This window comes from Eptesicus fuscus, chromosome 4 (assembly GCF_027574615.1).
Source record: "Eptesicus fuscus isolate TK198812 chromosome 4, DD_ASM_mEF_20220401, whole genome shotgun sequence".
Lineage (NCBI taxonomy): Eukaryota > Metazoa > Chordata > Mammalia > Chiroptera > Vespertilionidae > Eptesicus > Eptesicus fuscus.
The window spans coordinates 26,097,475-26,117,827 of NC_072476.1; the positions used below are offsets into that span (position 1 = coordinate 26,097,475).

At 40.3% G+C, this 20,353-nt stretch overlaps 1 protein-coding gene across 1 annotated transcript in view; it reads left to right on the forward strand.

Moving 5' to 3' along the window:
- Positions 1 to 20,353, forward strand: part of LOC103286268 (S-adenosyl-L-methionine-dependent tRNA 4-demethylwyosine synthase TYW1) — a 122,270-nt gene that overhangs the window by 93,799 nt on the left and 8,118 nt on the right. The window contains exons 11-12 of the mRNA XM_028145385.2: positions 6,267 to 6,377; positions 13,494 to 13,661. Coding sequence (XP_028001186.2) covers positions 6,267 to 6,377; positions 13,494 to 13,661 — 279 coding nt within the window. The remainder of the gene's footprint in view (positions 1 to 6,266; positions 6,378 to 13,493; positions 13,662 to 20,353) is intronic.

Genomic DNA, 20,353 nt, shown 5'->3' on the forward strand with positions numbered 1-20,353 from the left:
TTGTTCATTGATAATATATAGGAAAGCAATTGATTTTTGTTTATGAACTTTGTATCATGATCTTGTTATTCTTACATAATAGTTCTAGAAGTTATTTTGTCATTTTTTTTTCAGATTTCCTATGTATCATGTCATTTGCAAAGAAAAACAGCTTTATTTATTTTTTCCAACTTTTATACTTTTTTTTTCTTTTCTTGTCAGTTGTACTAGTTAAGTCTTCTGGTACCATGATAGGAGTGGTAAGAGGGGACATCCTTGCCTATCCCAATCTGAGGGACAAAGTATTCAGTTTTTCACAATTAAGTGTGATATTAGCTGAGGATTTTCTATAAGTATTTTTTTATAATGTTAAGGAAATGCCTCTAATTCCTAGTTTGTTGAGAAATTTATCATGAAAAAGTGTTGGCATTTGTCAAATGCTTTTCTGCATCAATTCATATGATGATATAACATGATTTTTCTACACTAGTCTGTTGATATGTGATATTAAGTAACTTTTTGAATATTGAACCAGTTTTGAATACCTGGAATAAATCTCAACTGGTGAACATGTGTATATTATTTTTATACATTGTTGGATTCAATTTACTTATAAATTGAGGATTTAAAGAAAATCTAGCCCTAGTCGGGTTGGCTCAGTGGATAGAGCTTCGGCCTGTGGACTCAAGGGTCCCAGGTTCGATTCCAGTCAAGGGCATGTACCTTGGTTGCGGGCACATCCCCAGTGGGAGGTGTGCAGGAGGCAGCTGATCAATGTTTCTCTCTCATCGATGTTTCTAACTCTCTATCCCTCTCCCTTCCTCTCTGTGAAGAATCAATAAAATATATTTAAAAAAAAAAGAAAATCTATGCTTATGAAAGATATATTTCTTTTTTTAAATGCCTTTATCTGTTTTTGGCATTAGAGTAACGCTAGCCTCAGAGTGAGTTGAGAAGTATTCCTTCTGCTTCTGTTATCTGGAAGAGATTGTGGTGGATTGACATAATTTATTTTTTCAATGTTGGGTAGAACCCATCTGGGTTTGCTGCTTTCTGTTTTGGGAGGTTATTAAGTATTGATTCAATTTCAAAAATATATATACTTTCCCATCCAGTTGATCTGTTTCTTCTTGTGTGCATTTTGTGTTTAAGGAATTTGTGTGTTTTTTTTTCATCTATGTTTTCAAAATTCGCTGGCAATAGTGTTGTTTTTAGTATTCCTTTATTATCATTTTATTGTCCAGGGGATCAGTAGTGATGAGATCTCTATTTTTACTTTTAATATTGATAAATTATATCTTCTTTCTCTCTCTCTCTCTCTCTCTCTCTCTCTCTCTCTCTCTCTCTCTCTCTCTCTTTTTGGTTAGCCTCAGTAGAGATTTGTCAATTTGATTTTTTTTTCTTCAAAGACCAAGGTTTTGATTTTGTTGATTTTTCTCTATTGGTTTTCTGTTACTTTCAGCTCTAATTTTTATTATTTTTCTCTTTTACTTGGCATAGGCTTAAATTGCTCTTGTTTCTCTACTTCCCTAAAGTGGAAGCTTATTTAGCTTATTGATTTTTTTTCACTGAGAACTATATTGCAGTCCTTTGTGTAAGTATTCTATTACATCAAGTTTAATTGGCACATAGTCATTCATAAAGTGGATTTGACATTATTTTCTTAACTTGTCTATTGTTTAATATCACTGTGAAAACCTATGCACATCTTTGCTCACATTTCTGATGAATTACTTAGAATTAATTCTAGAAGGGAAATTCTTGAGGTTAGAGATTACAATGGTAATAATTCATCAAGCTATTCATTTAAGCTCTGTACACTTTTCTGTATATTTGATATCCTCTAATAATAAATCCTATTTAAAAAAACCTATATACGAAGTGCTGGGGGAGGCATTCAAATTTTAAAGGTCCTTATATATATTGTTTACACAAGTATTCATGGATAAAATAATATTGTTTGTTATTTAACTTGAAATATGCCAATGTCTTCCCTACACCAAAAAAAGTAGGAAGATGGATGAAATAAGAAATGTAGAATGCTGACAGCTGTCAAAGCTAAAATCATGGTTATACAGAAATTTATGATATTATTTCTTTTCTTGGGTGTTTTAAAAATTTATAATAAAATGTTAAAAATATACAGTTATGAGTTAGAATTCTGTTGCTTCTAATTAGACAGCTTTCAATGCTATACATTCTGGATAATATTAGTTTATCCCAGGGCTACAGCTCTTCATTTCAATGATTTATCATGATAGTTGCAACTGAAGATGAACTTGAGTTGAAGTTATGTCAAAACAAGATAAAATGGACTTCTAAAATATGGCACCAAGTTATTAGTAATCAAAGAAATGCAAATTGAAGCAGTAATTAGGTACCGCTTTGGCTTATCTAATTGGCACAGATTTTTTTCTTTTTTTGTAATAGCAATATTCAATACTGCTTAGAGTTAGCAAGAAAGACATACTAATTCACTGATGGTAAATGTAATTCAGTACAAACATTTTAGAAAGTAACATGGCAACATGATTAAAGAATCTGAAAAATATTCAAATCTATTGACCCAATAATTGCTTTTGGAAAAATTTAACCTTTGGAAATAATTAAAATTGTGGACAAATACTGATGAATAAGAATGCTTGTTCCAGCTTTATTTATAATAATGATATATTATAAGGTCTCAAGATGTTCAATCCCAAGAAATGGCTACACGATTTATGATATCACTATTGAACTAACACTGAAGATGACATTTCAAAACACTGATGTGCATCCCAACACAGCAAAGAAACACACTCCTACCAAAAGAAGAGCTCATGCAGGTGTGATTCTCAGGGAGGAGTACAGAGGGGGGAGGGGTGTGTGGTTTTTGTTTGTTTGCTTCCTTGTTTCCATGGAGAATAACTATTTTAGAAGAAATGATAAAAGGTAATTTTAATGTAATAGTGTTACATTTTTAAAAAGCTAAAAACAAAATTGTACATGTGTCATAGTATTAACGGCACATATATATGTATATACACAGAAAAAAAGGCTTGCAAGGAAAGACAACAAAAACTGTGGGATCAGAAAACATATATACATACACACACATCTTTTAATTGTTCTGACTCTTGAGATTGGATCAGTTTATCAGTCACTTGGCATGCCTGATCTCAGCTATCAATCATAGCAAGTGCTTTAAAAAAATTCTCCTGCTCAAAGACCAGAAACTTACTAGTAGTAAAGGAAGTGGGAAAATATTTGCCTTAGGTTCAGCAGAGCCTCAGAAGACCATGCATATCAGCAACAATATGAGACAGAGTGTGGCCAGAGTTAATTTGAAGATTCATGCACTTCCATAAGTTACTTCCAGTAGCAAAAAGAAAAGAAGGGCTTGACATCCTCCTGGAAACGTGGTCAATATGCAGGAAGATGTTGCCTCTGTGTAGTAGTAGGAGGAGGGTGAAACCACACATATCCTATCTAATAAAAGAGTAATATGCAAATTGACTGTCACACCAAGATACAAGATGGCCACTCCCATGTGGTCAAAGATGGCTGCCCCCATGTGGACACAAGATGACTGTCACAAGATGGCCTGCAGGGGAGGGCAGTTGTGGGACGTTAGGGGTGACCAGGCCAGCAGAGGAGGGCAGTTGGGGGTGACCAGGCCAGCAAGGGAGGCCAGTTGTGGGGGACACCAGGCCTGCAGGGGAGGGCAGTTGTGGGGGTGACTAGGCCAGCAGAGGAGGGCAGTTGGGGCGGACCCAAGCCTGCAGGGAAGGGCAGTTGTGGGGGACCCAGACATGCAGGGGAGGGCAGTTCAGGGGACCAGGACTGCAGTGGAGGGCAGTTGGGGGGGAGACCCGGCCTGCAGTAGAGGACAGTTGGGGAGGGGACCCAGGCCTGCAGGGGAGGGCAGTTGGGGGGGGGAGACCTGGCCTGCAGTAGAGGACAGTTGGGGGGGGGAACCCAGGCCTGCAGGGGAGGGCAGTTGGGGAGGGGGGGCTAGACCTGCAGGGGAGAGCAGTTGCGGGGAAACAAGGCCTGCAGGAGAGGACAGTTGGGGGGGACCCAGGCCTGCAGGGGAGGGCACTTGGGGGGGCAAGGCCTCCAGGGGAGAGCAGTTGGGGGGGGGGACCAGGCTTGCAGGGGAGGGCAGTTGTGGGGTGGGGGACCAGGCTTGCAGGGGAGGGCAGTTCGGGGGGGACAAGCCCTGTAGGGGAGGGCAGTTGGGGACCAGCCCTTCAGGGGAGGGCAGTTGGGGGGGACCAGGCCTGCAGCGGAGGGAAGTTGGGGGGGGACAAGGCCTGCAGGGGAGGACAGTTGGGGGGGACAAGGCCAGCAGGGGAGGGCAGTTGGGGGGGGACAAGGCCTGCAGGGGAGGACAGTTGGGGGGGACAAGGCCTGCAGGGGAGGACAGTTGGGGACCAGGCCAGCAGGGGAGGACTGTTGGGGGGGGGAACCACACCTGCAGTGGAGGGCAGTTGGGGGGGGACCACACCTGCAGGGGAGGGCAGTTGGCGGGGGGACAGGGCCTGCAGGGGAGGACATTTGGGGGGGACCAGGCCAGCAGGGGAGGGCAGTTGGGGGGGCCATGCCTGCAGGGGAGGACAGTTGGGAGCCAGCAGTCCTGGATTGTGAGAGGGCTGTTGGACATCCCTCAAGGGGTTCCAGATTGGAGAGGGTGCAGGCTGGGCTGAGGCACACCCCCCCCCCCCCCATGCATGAATTTCCTGCACCGGGCCTTTAGTATTTTATATAAATACATAAATACCCACACACAACTGTATATTATAATGTATCTAATGGACATATGGTCAAAGGGATACTTAACTTGATTGCTTGAAAAACCACAGAGAAAGCTGAGAAGTACAAAATGCACAGACAGAACAGGCTAGGCGCACTAGCAGCCAACAGGGTAAGTAAGAGATTGTAAGTAAACACTCTAGAGAATTTAAAAAGCAGCAGTATTTACATTCCAGGAAAGCAAAGGAGTAATACAGAGCAGTATTTCTCCATCCTTTGGAGGTGGTAGGTTGGAAGGGGTGGCTCTATTGGCATATTGAACAGCACAGGTTTCACAGTGTAAAAACGACCAGTGCCCTGAGAACTACTAACATGCTAACACAGAAATTTACAACATGAGAATGCAAGGAAAAGGAAAGGTGTGTGTGTGTGTGTGTGTGTGTGTGTGTGTGTGTGTGTGTGTAATCCTATCTAATAAAAGAGAAACATGCAAATTGACCATACCTCCGCTACTCCCACAAGCCACGCCCACCAGCCAATCAGGAGCTAGTATGCAAATTAACCCAACCAAGATGGCAGTTAATTTGCATATTCAGGCACAGAGCGAAGACTGAGGACAGTGTAGAAGGAAGCCAAGCACTGAAGAAGGGAGTGAAGCTGCGGGGAAGCAGGTGGGGCTGCGGAGAAGGGAGGGAAGCAGGAGGGTGGGAAGCAGGCAGGGCTGTGGAGATGGGAGGGAAGTAGACGGGGTGGCGGAGAAGGCCGCAGGAAGCCCTATTGCAGGAATCTTCCTGCAATGGGCCTCTAGTTCTAAAATAAATATGAAAAAGAATTAAGGGGCCAAGAACAAGCAAGTTGATTTTGAAGAAAAACAATTTTGAAGAACCAAGGTTGTTTGTGCTAAATATCAAGTCTTATTATAAAGCTATAGTTAGTGTGGTACTGTGACAAGATAACAAAACTAATATCACAGAGTAGAAAGTTCAGAAACATCCATGAATATATGAAAACTTGATTACAATGAGCAGACATTACAAATCATGGAGTAGGGAATGAATTATTCAATGTTTAACACTCGTTCAATTTCCACATAGAAGAGAAAGAATCCCTGTCTCATACCATACTTCAAAAAATATAGATAAATATTCACACTCTATGCCAGGAAAGCTGCTCATTTTTTTTTCCTTTGGTAACTGGCTACTTTTCCTTAATCTAATTTTTTTTCACAATCTAAAACTATGTGGTCAACTTATTGTTCTTTACTAAATCTCATTCAATGGGTCTTTGTCAAGAACCTTTTGGGTGCCTAATATTGTTAGATATTGTGAGTGAAAGAAAAGAAATATGCTAATCTTTGCCTTTGTAAGGCTTATGGGAATCTTATTACTTTGTTTATACCTTTTCCATTTTTCTAAAAGATATGAGTTCAATTTATAGAAGTTCATGCTGGATTTCACCTTACCTGGGTTCTCTATGGGTTGAAGGAATTTGAAAGTCTTCCTAGGTATCACTTCTACTGAGATAAAACAAAGTTGGCTTTTCCTTTGTTTTAGCAACAGCGGACTGTCTACAGACTGACTCTAGTTAAAGCATGGAATGTGGATGAACTCCAAGCCTATGCTGAGCTGGTGTCTCTAGGGCGTCCTGACTTCATCGAAGTGAAGGTAAGCCCCTGCTGGCCACTGCTGTGCCCTTTTCCTGTGACGCTTTGTTAATCATCCTCGAGTTAACATTTTTAGATTCTGTGGGAGGCCCAGATGTTTATGTATTCATTCAGAAATATTAATCAAGAACCAGGCACTGTTCTAGTCATTGGAGATAGTAGCAGTAAAAACTGAGCATTAGTTCTCACAAAAATATTATTTTGGTGAGAGGTAGACAATCATCACAAACTGAGTAATTAGAAACTACATACGGTTGACCAGTGAACAATGCGGGGTTAGGAGCACACTTGAAAATTCGTGTATAACTTTTAATTCCCCATAAGCTTAACTACCAAAAGCCTACTAAGACCAGAGCCTTATTAATAATATAAACAATTGATTAAGATATATAATGAATGGCCAGGTTATTATGATCTCTGAACATATAATAATCTGGCCACTTATTGTATATCCTATATAATAAAAGGCTAATATGCAAATTGTCCCCTAGACCAGGAGTTTGACCAGCAGGCAGGCTGGCCAACTGCCCATGTCCCCTCCCCCTGGCCAGGCTGGCTGGACCCCACCCATGCACGAATTCATGCACCGGGCCTCTAATATATATATATTTACACACACACACACACACACACACACACACACACACTAAGTGGCCAGATTATTATGCGTTCAGAAATCATAATAATCTGGCCACTCAGTGTATATAATATGTTATATATGTTATATACTATATTCTTAAAATAAAATAAGCTAGAGGAAAGAAAATTTTATTAAGAAAATCATAAGGATGAGAAAATACATTTATGGTATTTACTGAGAAAATTGTGTCAATAAATGGACCTGTGCAGTTCAAACCTGTACTGTTCAAGGGTCAAGTGTAGTAACATTAATATGCTGGGAAATTGAAGTGTTATAGTGAATAATTGGTTGGCTTTTAAATAAATTTCTATTATGGAAAATTTCAAACATATAAGAAGTGGAGAAACTGGTTTAATTTACTCCCTTTATCCATCACCCAGCTTCAAAAATTGTCATCTCATGTTTCAGCTATATTCTTACCCATTTTCTCACTTTACCATATTATTAGAAGCAAATCCCCACATTATATCATTGATTCATAATTGTTTAAATATATAACTCTGAAAGATGTATATTCATTTTAAACACTTATTCAAAATACTGTTCTCATAAATAAACAACTTTAACAATCATTTTTAAGTATTAGCACATGTTAGGTTTCAAACTGTACCAATTATTTCAACAGTATTTTTTAAACTATATATATATGGATTTCAGAGTGGAAGGGAAAGGGAGAGAGAGCCTGCATGCCCCACACTGGGAATGGAGCCTGCATCTGGACATGTGCCCTGACCAGAATGGAACTGTGACCTCCTGGTTCATAGGGCGACACTCAACCACTGAGCCATGCTGGTTGGGCTCAACGGTATTTTTAAATCTGGATCCAAAAAGGACCATTCATTGTAAATACATTATTTTTCTCTTAAATGTCTTTTAATCTAGTTTCTCTTCCATAAGCTTTTTCCTCTTTGTAATTTATTTTGTTGAAGAAAGTGATTATTTATCCTGGCTTGTTCCCCATATTTATATTTTAGATTCTGCTGATTGTATTTTCCTATGTTTTCTATATTTCCTGTGGATTGGTAGTTAGATCAAGAAAAGATTGATTTATCTAGGTGATAAACGGAGATGGAAAAAATAAAATAAAATAAGAAAAGAGAAGATTGATCAGATTCTTGTGTGTGTGTGTGTGTGTGTGTGTGTGTGTGTGTGTGTGTGTTTGCATTTCAAGATTATTTCATTGGTGGTATTGTATACTTCCAGCAGGAGGCATGTAATGTCTGGTTATCTGTGTCATGGTTTTGCCAATATTTCATTTATTTTATTTATTGGGTTTATTTATTTTTATTCTAGAGAGGGAGCAAAGGGGGGGGGAGAGAGAGAGAGAGAGAGAGAGAGAGAGAGAGAGAGAGAGAGAGAGAGAGAGAGAGAGAGAAAGAGAAAGAGAAAGGAGAGGAGAGGAGAGGAGAGGAGAGGAGAGGAGAGGAGAGGAGAGGAGAGGAGAGGAGAGGAGAGGGAAGAGAGGAGAGAGAGAGACAGAGAAACAGCAATGTGAGAGAAATACATCAATCGGCTGCCTCCTGTATGCATCCCTGACCAGAGATTGAACCGGCAACCTAGATATGTGCCCTGATTGGGAATCCAACCAATTGAGCCACTCCAGCCAGGGCTTTGCCAGTGTTTCTTTGGGATGGATTCCTATAAGTGGGTTGACGCATATATTGTTTTGCTGATATTGTGGTTGGCTGTTCTAGATATCATAAGCCAGAAGGCTTTTCTGAGAAGATGACTTTCAAAACTGGTATCTAAATACTAAGAAGCAACATAATATGCAAAGGCTTGGGATTAGAGCATTTGAGCAAATGGCACAGATAGTATATGGAGGTCCTATGTGATCTCTGTGGGGCGGCTGGAGTTGGCAGTGACAGAAGATGAATCAGAGAAGTGGGCTGGGGCTAGATTTTGTTAGGTCTTTCAAGCAAGGGTAAGAGAATTGGATTTTATACCAAATTTCATGATAAGCTTTTCTTTATACTAGGTGTACTTCCAAAGTGTTTTAAGCTGGAGAATCATGTGTCTGATTTATGATTGTAAAACAATACCTTGCTGCTGTCTTAAATAGAGTATAGAGGGCAGTAATAGAAGGAGGCAGACCAGTTACAAAGCTATTGCTTAGTCCAAACAAGACATGTGATGGATTGGAGAAGGTCATTGGTAATATATGTTGGAGAAATGTTGCTGCATTTAGGATAAATTTTGGAAGTAGAACCAACAGAACTTATTGCTAGATGATGATATGTAGGGAGTGAAAGAACAAAAGGAATCAATAATAGCACTGGATTTTTAGCTTAAACAGTTATGAGGCCCGGTGCATGAATTCGTGCATGGGTGGGGTCCGGCCAGCCTGGCCAGGGGGAGGGGACATGGACGGTTGGCTGGCCTGCCTGCTGGTCGAACTCCTGGTCGAGGGGACAATTTGCATATTAGCCTTTTATTACATAGGATATACACTGAGTGGCCAGATTATTATGTGTTCAGAGATCATAATAATCTGGCCACTCAGTGTAAGTGTGGAGGTCAGCTCTGGCAGAGACAGGACTTGGGCTTAAAGCACAGAAGACTAGGTGCTTTTAACTTCAGTTGAAGACTGAATTAGGACAAAATTTACCCACTGGCACAGAATGGCACTTGGAGACTTATCCCTTACCTATGCTGTTGGTGAAAAAGTTTTCTAGGACCTATCCCTCAAAAGGGGTTGGTGTTAAAATTTAATAGTGCCTCCAGGTCACAAAAAGGCTCTGAAGATGTGAAATGGATAGTGCCAGTTGACCCTGGGTTAGTGATATGCCTGGGGCTCTTTGCAGAAGCAAACACAGTACTGTTCATATCCTTTGTCTGTATTTCCTGGATGTGTGTGTATGTGGTGGGTGCCAGAGTCCCTCATAGTCTGTGCACACTGGTGTCTCAAGTGGGGAAGAGGGAACAGCACAGCTTTTTAAAAATATATTTTTATTGATTTCAGAGAGGAGAAGGAGAGATAGAAACACCAATGATGAGAGGGAATCACTGACTGGCTGCCTCCTGCATGCCCCCTACTAGGGATCGAGCCCGTAACCTGTGCATGTGCTCTTGACCAGAATCGAACCTGGGACCCTTCAGTCCGCAGGCCGATGCTCTATCCACTGAGCCAAACCGGCTAGGGCAAGAGCACAGGTTTGATACATTCCTGAAAGGTGCTGAAGGAGCTAGGACAGGTTACTATCTTCCTTGAGTCTAAACTTCCTCAAGATTAAAATTAGAATAATAGTAGCAATGTAATAGCTTTATTTTGAGAAATTCATTGGGGTAATGGGTATGCCTGGATTCAGTAAATGTTTAACTCACTTTCCATTAAGCACATTTATTTAAACTAAATCAATAGAAGCTATTTATTACATTGATTTCCTCTTTTCTTTCAGTGCTAGTCTTGTAAAGTATTTTTTTCTATTATATGCCCAGTAAATTAACATATATTTTAGCTTTGTTAGGCTTAAATAGGCCTTTATTTGCTATCCCGAGAATCTCAACCAGCATTATTGGCTTGCTTGTTTGTGAAAATGTGTTTCATGTTACAAACATTTGTCTCATTGAAAAACTTTTATAACACTATTTATAAATGAAATACTGCCTTTGTATTCTCTCCTGGCATTGTACCTTGAGAATAGTAAGTACTCAGTAATTACTTGTACTGCCAAATGATACAAGACTCTCTTACCCTTTGCACTGTAACTGTCTATAAGAACTCAATCCTTGCAGAATGCATCTTGCAAAACAAATGGGTTAGCATAGCCTCACTCTTTCTGTGAAGATAAGGAATAGTACCAGTTGTTCATGTACATGGTAATACCTAACTAGTGTTTATCAGTTGGTTCATGATCATTAAAGAGGAGACAAATTCTGCGTAATATGAATGAAATTTTATATTAGATCAGAAAAGAGTTCTGGGGTTTCTTATCATAGAAGAGTTTGTTACTTGATCTTTAGGTCATTCAGCATAGATTGGTTGGGGGTCCAGAGAAGAAGAGGCCTCGAAGCCATGTTGAGAAGCTTGGGCTGTTTGTTTTTTAATGACATTCTGCAGCATTATACCCAAAACATGTCATTCCTATACCCTGAAAATGGTGTGGGCTATGCTTTTCACTACAAACGTGAAGATGTACAAATGGTCCTGTTCTTTGGGAACTTTCTTTGGGTATGCTTGTTACTCCTCAACCTGTAGATTCTGGAGTGAAGGACTACTTTCCAGTTGCCACATTGTGCCATCTGTTTTCTTAAGGTTGTTCTTTTTTCAAAGTTGTGAGGAAAGAACGTGATGTTGGTAATAAATGGGGAGGGTGTGGGGTGTGGTGGTGAGGTGAGAAGGATAGCCGTGATATGAGGGAGACTGATAGTGGTTTTAGATAGTTCAGGGTTAAGTGAGCAGGAATAAAGTCAGCACAAGTCATTGGTAGACCAGAGTTTGGAAGAAGTGAATAAGCCAAGGCAGAGAGCACCATAGAGTGAGGCATTAGGAGCTATGCTAGTGAGGGCTCAGGGGTTCCCGAAAGTGACTTCACAGACCAGTTCACTGAAACCAGTTTCTGCCCATAGCATTTCTGTCGTGGTGAAGGCTCAGGCTCTGTGTGGTTCAAGCTACCCGTACTGCCGACGCCAGCAGATTTGGTTTGGTTAAAATGAGAACTTTTATGTGAAAGTGCTTTGGAAAGTGCTATAAAGCATCATGCGAATGTGTAGAGAAATATTATGTGAAGACATAATAATGAACTGTGTGGTATTCATTCTCTAATTTCATTTCCAAGCCAAATATATCCTTAATATTTCATGATTTATTGCTGAATAAGAAATATTAAACATTTTCCAAATCCATTGTCATGAATATAAGATCTTATCTAAAAACCTCTGCTTCAATGAACTTGCTTTTTAAATATTAAAATAAATTCCTTTGAAATAACTGTTTCATACATGGCTGTTCATATAATTCATGCATCATAAACAGTATTTAAATTGAAGTAAAGTTTGTTTTTGTGACCAATTTTATCAATCAATAAATCATTTTCATACATTTGGGTATGTTTAGCATAATTTTTCAGCCATGCTTTCTTAAAGATTTTTTAAAACTACTTGCTTTTTTAATTCACTGACAACTCAGACTCAATTTAATGAAGTCAATAAATTATTGGGCTAATAGAGAAGATTCTCTTGTTTGCTAGAACTAAGCTGGGTCACCTAAGGTTTGTGTCCAGCAAAGGTCATCTCAGTCTAGTAGACCAGCAATCTTCTTGCACAGCCATCTGGAACAGAGCATTCTGCAGAGCTCATCTGAGTTTTCAGCCAAGTCCTGGCTCTGCCATCTGTAGGGTCAGGGTCACTCTGCAGAGTTCATTTGTGGATTTTTCATTAATGTCATTCTACCCCCTTTAATGATAGTGTGTGTGTGTGTGTGTGTGTGTGTGTGTGTGTGTGTGTGTGTGTGTGTATGTGTGTGTGTGAGAGAGAGAGAGAGAGAGAGAGGGAGAGAGAGAGAGAGAGAGAGAGGTTGTGTGTGTGTGTGGTGCACGTTTTTTATTTCAGTATTCCCTACTTAGTAGTAGCATATCTAGAATATTCAAACCATTTGTTAAGAAAGTTTGATTCTGGGGTATTTGAAGAGCCTACAGAGTTAAGATATCCAATATTATTTAAAAATGAATTATTTATCATTATGTAATCTACCAGTAGAGAACTTAGTTATGAAACTTTTGGATTTTATATGACTGGGCTGTCAGGTAGAGTTCAAAACAGAACCAAAGTTATCTCACTGAATAAGAATTTCTATAGAGGTGAGATACATGTAGGTGTGCTTAAATGCATGTATACACATCCACATAAGTATTTCCCTATTTGGCATGAATGTGTGTGTGTGATTGTGTGTGTGTGTGTGTGTGTGTGTGTGTGTGTGTGTGTGTACAAAATGCATTACAAAGTGATATCTTTAAAGAATAAATACTAATAATGGGATCCCTATCCAGCCTTTAACATAAAATTTACCATCCTCAAATCTAAACTGTACCGTAAAATGGGAGCTCAATTTATTTTCCCAGTGAATAAATTGTTCAGTGAATTTTTATGGGTGTCAACTATGCCTGCATTATTATTCTAGGGGACTGTCATCCCTTGAGAATTAATCTATTATAGATCCCAAATGAATCTGAATGGAAAGATATGTTATTGGTTCAAATAATATTGTGATACATGACACAAAGCACAGGTACTCAAGCACCAGCACTGTCATAGAGTGAAAAGAACATCGATCAGCCCGGGAGCGCCAGTGCTGTCCTTGTCACTAACTCCTTGTATTAGTTCCCAAGCAATTTTATCATCTTTGTATCACCTTCTTCACTTTAAAATACAGATGGGATTGATTTGGATGAACTCTAGAAGCCTTTTTAGCTCTGAAGTTTTCTCTATGACATTTAAACAGGTCTGTAATTGTCTCTAACTATTGTAATGTTTCCACAGGGTGTTACCTACTGTGGAGAGAGTTCAGCAAGCAGTCTTACCATGGCCAACGTGCCCTGGCATGAGGAAGTAGTACGCTTTGTCCGTGAATTGGTGGATCTGATCCCTGACTATGAAATTGCTTGTGAACATGAACATTCCAATTGCCTCCTGATTGCTCACAAAAAGGTAAAAGTAATTTGAATATGAATTCTTCTGCCACCCTTCTCCTTCTCCTTTCTTCTCTTTCCTCTTAATTTCCCCCTCACCTTATAACAGTGAATATCTGCTTGTTTGCTACCTTTCCTAAAACAATAATTTAAAAAACCCTAAAGTCTGTCTGTTGGGCTCATAAACGCTCTTTTGTGTGAAATTACTTTGTATTTAGTCCTCACATAGGCATTTGAAGTTCTTTCTGGATTGTAATGGGTGCATGCTAAAAAACAAAAGCAAAACTGCTTGTGATAACCTCTAGGCCTTTTCCGGAGTGACGAGGGAAAACTAAACAGTAAACAACCTCCATATGAGTGTTTCTGACTGTCAAGAAATACTGAGGTATTTATCATATTTTAGATCAGAGATTTTGGTTCATGACTCTATTTCCATTTTACCCCTTTGCTGCTTTTATTAGGCAGGATATATGAATCCAGTGTATTTCTTAAGTAAATAAAGCCTAGCAAAGAAAAAATTCAGCTCTTTGTAGATGCAGGCCATTAAAATAAGAAGGGAAACTGATCAGGAGGCTAAGTGTTAGAACAGCTATTATAAAATGTCCTTATGGAAATATTTACACAGAAACAATATAGTATCTGGAATGCAATTTAGGTGAGGTACGTGATGTGTGGATGGGTTGGGGGTTGTTGAGGCTAGATGATGGATACATAGAGGTTTATACTACTCTGCCTAGTTTCTAATTCAAATTCTCCATTAAAAATGCTTTTTTAAAGTAGTAGACATGGATGAACCTTGAAAACACTGTGGTAGGTGAAAAAAGCCCGACACAAAAGGCCACATATTGTATGATTTCATTTATAGGAAATGTTCAGAATAGGTAAACCCATAGAGATAGGAAGTAGATTGGTGGTTGCCAGGGACTAGGGGAAGAACAGATTGGGAAGTGATTGCTGATATCTATGGGATTTCTTTTTGGGGTGATGAGAATGTTCTTGAATTATATGGTGGTGTTGGTTGCACATGTTCATTATGCTACTGAATTGTGTACTTTAAAAGGTTGAATTTTATGGTATGTGAATTATATCACCATAAAGGTAGATTAATACCAAAAAATTAGAAAGATCAAGGGTGGGCTACTGTCATACTGGTTTGGTGGTGATGAACTCATGTCCTTTAGTGTTTTCTTATGTGGGAAACCCTTTATTTGTCCTATTCTAAATGATAGCCTTGCTGGTTAGAGTAATCTTGGTTGTAGGTACTTGCTTTTCATCACTTTGAATGTTTTATGTCAGTCTCTTCTGGCCTGCAAAGTTTTTGTTGCAGAATCAGTTGATAGTCTATGGGCGCTCCCTTGTACACAACTAATGCTTTTCTCTTGTTACTTTGAAGATTCTCTTTGTCTTTAACCTTTTATATTTTAATTATGACATGTCTTGGGATGGGCCTCTTTGTATTCATCTTGTTTGGGACTCTATGTACTTCCTGGACTTTTGTGTCTGTTTCATTCAACAGGTTAGGGAAATTTTCCATCGTTATTTCTACAACTAGAGGCCCAGTGCATGAAAAGTCATGCACTGGAGGGAGGGTCCCTCAGCCTGGCCTGCCCCCTCTCACAGTCCAGGAGTCATCAGGGGCAGGAGGCAACCCGGCGATCAGGGGAAGGCGACACCTCATCTCACCTCTGCTGCTGCCACTGCCGGCAGCGCAAGCCTCGGCTGGCCCTGGTTACCTGTCTCGGGAGGCCCTGGGTGGCTGGGGGGTTGAGGGGACTGGGGGACTCCAGAGGCAGGTGCCCCAGCGGGGCTGAGGGGACTGGGCGCCACCATCTTGTGGCTGTGGGCACCACCATCTTTGAGGGTGTGGCAGTCAATTAACATATTCCCTCCTTATTGGCTGTGGGCACCTCCATCATTGCGATGGCATGAGGGTCAATTAGCATATTCCCTCATCATTATTATTATTATTATTATTATTTATTTTTAAAATATATTTTATTGATTTTTCACAGAGAGGAGAGGAGAGGGATAAAGAGCCAGAAACATCGATGAGAGAGAAACATCAACCAGCTGCCTCCTGCACACCCCCCACTGGGGATGTGCCCGCAACCAAGGTACATGCCCTTGACCGGAATCAAACCTGGGACCCTCCAGTCTGCAGGTCGACGCTCTATCCACTGAGCCAAACTGGTTTCAGCTATTCTTATTATTTTAAATATATTTTATTGATTTTTTACAGAGCGGAAGGGAGAGGGATAGAGAGTTCGAAACATCGATGAGAGAGAAACATTGATCAGCTGCCTCCTGCACACCCCCTACTGGGGATGTGCCCACAACCAAGGTACATGCCCTTGACTGAAATTGAACCTGGGACCCTTCAGTCTGCAGGCCGACGCTCTATCCACTGAGCCAAACCAGCCAGGACTCTTTATTAGATAGGATTAGGTTTTCATATCGTCCCCTCTTTCTTATCCTTCTGAAACGCCTATGATGTGAATGTTGTTACATTTGATGTTGTCCCAGTTAAAAAAAGCGGCACACCTGGGTGCCAGACCAGCCTATTCCACGCCTCTGCACCTCCTACCAGTCTCTGTGCTTTCTTCTTTACCTCTCTAGTTGTAGTACTTCCACTCAGCCAGCTTTCCCTCGGTTCTGGATGATAGTTCTGTATTTTAGTTGTAATTTTGATGTGGTTGTGGGAGGCAGCAAGTACAGGCATTTACTTATGCCACCATCTTGGTTCTCCTCCTGATGGCTAATTTAAGGGTCGCCTACTGTTATAGACAGAATGTTTATGTCATTTCAAAATTCATGTGTTGAAGTCCTGATCCCTTAGTGTAGCTGTATTTGAGATGGGGCCTCTAAGAAAGTAATTAATGCTAAAGGAAGCCATAAGGGTGGGGCTCTAATCTGATAGGATTGGTTTTCTTTTATGAAGAGACACTAGAGCATGCCCACCCCCAACCTCCCAACCCAACCTTGTGTACACCCTTAGAAAAGGCCACGTGAAGCCATAGAGAGAAGATGGCTGTTTGCTGGAACCTTTGTCTTAGAATTCTAGCATCTAGAACTATGAGAAGCCCTGGCCTGGTATATATTCACAAAGCAAGCAGTCTTGACAGGGTTGAGTAGGATGAGGGAGGTAACTTCTGAAGCAATTATAATATGCTCTTGTTGGGCAAGTTCAAGGTACAGTGAAGTCCTGTGGTAGAGGAACTGTCACAGTCTCAGGTGATTCGGAAAAATCTTCCCAGAGCAAAGGACATTAATGAGGAGACCTGAGGCTTAAGTAGGTGTTAATAAGACAGGAAATAGCATGGAAGTCATATGACAGAACTACTTCATGAAAAGCCTCTAGATGGAGGTTTGATATTTAGGCCATATGTCCTAGATAATGGGGCTCTATTCTACAGTTTGCATAGTAATCTCAAGCAGTCTACAGAATTTGGAAACCTCAAACACTGGAATTGGAAGACTGTTGCTGAGTCCTAGAAGTGAGGGCCTGTGTTAGGGCTGTGTCAGGGCATAGTGAAATGCTGCTAAGGAAGAATTGATGGGGCTTCGTCATATTTTGGATATGAGGGGTCAGGGAAGGGAGGGCTCTAGTTTTGAGGTTCAGCACCTGGAGCTGACAGTGATTGCTTTCGTAGCACTAGAGAACATTCAAGAGCAGTCGGTCTTGGGAGGGAAAATGACAGGAAATATAGACTTTACATCTTGAATTTTAGAGTTCAAAGAGCCCTTGGGGCACCATTTAAAAAAATGATCTTATTAGAAAAAAATTTCTCATAATTCATCGATAAAGTCTTTCATTAGTTTGGCATTTTCCCTCCTAAAGCTCTTAGCTTTTGGTTAAAAAAAAAATCACATGTCATTACAGCACAGGGAATATAGTCAATAATATTGCAATAAGTTTGCACAGTGACAGATGGTTACTAGACTTTTCGTGGTGATCACATCAGGTATATAAATGTTGAATCACTATGTTATATACCTGAAACTAATATAATATTTGTGCCAACTATAATAAAAAATATTTAAAAATCAGATGTCAGTTAAACTCAGCATATTGTAATATTCTTTATCCAGGAAGCTATGCATTTTTAATATTTTTCTCAACTAGGATATGAAATTGTTAGTTGTTAACTTGGTTTATAATCAGGTTCTTTTTAAAAAGACAGTGGCATAACAAGATTTGTCTGTATATAAATCAAGTGTCAACATATTACACATTTACATGAATGAGTATCAAATAAATACTGTGAATTAAAAGCCTCCACAGTTCAATTAGTAGTTTTTCTTAATGTACGTTCTGTTTTCTTAACTACTGGTCATTATTCTATAACTAGAGGCCCGGTGCACAAATTTATGCACCAGTGGGGTCCCTCGGCCGGGCCTGCGGGATCGGGCCAAAACCAGCTCTCTGACATCCCCCGAGGGGTCCCTGATTGCGAGAGGGTGCAGGCCAGGCCGAGGGACCCCATCGGTGCACGAGGTTGGCCAGCCAGGGAGGAACCGCAGGAAGGCTCCAGGGCATGTCCGGTCTGTCTCGCTCAGTCCTGATTGGCCAGATCCCAGCAGCAAGCTAACCTACCAATCGGAGCGTCTGCCCCCTGGTGGTCAGTGCACATCACAGCAACTGGTCAGCCGGTCACTATCTGCCTCCTGGTGATCAGTGCCTGTCCTAGCGAGCGGTTGAGAGGTCTTAGCATATCATTAGCATATTATGATTTGATTGGTTGAATGGATGACCAGATGACCGGACACTTAGCATATTAGGTTTTTATTATATAGGATTACTTTTGAGAAGCAATTTTCTGAGAGTGCAAATTGGATTATTTCCCTTTATTGAATTGACATTCTTTTTTTCTTTTTAAATTCTTTATTGTTTAAAGTATTACATATGGTATACATATGTCTCCCTTTTCCTCCATTAACCTCTCCCCAGCCACCCAGCACATGCCCTCATCCCCCTAGTGTCTGTGTCCATTGGTTATGCTTATAAGCTTGCATACAAGTCCTTTGGTTGATCTCTTACCCCCACCCCCACCCCTGCCTTCCCTCTGATGTTTGATGTTCTGCTTGTTGCTTCTCTGTCCCTGGCTCTACTTTTGTTTATCAGTTTATGTTCATTGTATTCCACAAATGAGTGCGATCATGCGATATTTATCTTTCTCTGACTGGCTTATTTCGCTTAGCATCCATGCTGTTGGGAATGGTAAGACTTCTTTCTTTTTTACAGCAGCATAGTATTCCGTTGTATAGATGTACCACAATTTTTTTTAATCCACTCATCTGCTGATGGGCATTTAGGCTGTTTCCAAATTTTAGCTATTGTAAATTGTGCTGCTATGAACATAGGGGTGCATATGTCCTTTCTGATTGGTGTTTCTGATTTCTTGGGATATATTCCTAAAAGTGGAATTACTGGGACAAATCGGAGTTCCATTTTTAATATTTTGAGGAAACTCAATAATGTTTTCCACGGTGGCTGCACAAGTATGCATTCCCACCAGTAGTGCAAGAGGGTTCCTTTTTCTCCGCATCCTCACCAGCACTTGTCAATTTGTTGATAGCCATTCTGACAGGTGTGAGATGGTATCTCATTATCATTTTGATTTGCATCTCTTGGATGTTTAGTGACTTTGAGCATGTTTTCATATGTCTCTTGGCCTTCTGTATGTCCTCTTTCAAAAAGTGTCTCTTTAAGTCCTTTGCCCATTTTTTTCTTCATTTTTTTTATTAAGGTATTACATGTGTACGTATCTTCCCATTGCCCCCTCCACCCCACTCCCATACATGCCCTCACCCTCCACTGTCTTGCGTCCATTGGTTATGCTTATATGCATGCATACAAGTCCTTCGGTTGATCTCTTATCTCCCCCACCTCTCCCTAACCTTCCCCCTGTAATTTGACAGTCTGTTTGATGCTTTACTGTCTCTGTATCTATCTTTTTGTTCATCAGTTTATAATGTTCTTTATTATCCACAAATGAGTGAGATCATGTGGTATTTTTCTTTCATTGACTGGCTTATTTCACTTAGCATAATGCTCTCCAGTTCCATCCAGGTTGCTGCAAATGGTAAGAATTCCTTCTTTTTTATGGCAGCATAATATTCCATTGTGTAGATATACCATAGTTTTCTGATCCATTCATCTGCTGACGGGCACCTAGGCTGTTTCCAAATCTTAGCTATTGTAAATTGTGCTGCTATGAACATAGGGGTGCATATATCCTTTCTGATTGGTGTTTCTAGTTTCTTAGGATATATTCCTAGGAGTGGGATTACTAGGTCAAATGGGAGTTCCATTTTTAGTTTTTTGAGGACACTCCATACTGTTCTCCACAGTGGCTGCACCAGTCTGCATTCCCACCAGCAGTGCACGAGGGTTCCTTTTTCTCCGCATCCTCGCCAACACTTGTCGTTTGATTTGTTGATGATAGCCATTCTGACAGGTGTGAGATGGTACCGCATTGTCGTTTTGATTTGCATCTCTCGGATAATTAGTGACTTTGAGCATGTTTTCATGTGTCTCTTGGTCTTCCTTCTGTCTTCTTTCTAAAAGATTCTATTTAGGTCCGTTGCCCATTTTTTGATTGGATTGTTTATCTTCCTTTTGTTAAGATGTATGAGTTCCCTATAGATTTTGGAGTTTAGGCCCTTATCAGATGTAACATTGGCAAATAGGTTCTCCTCTGCAGTGGGCTT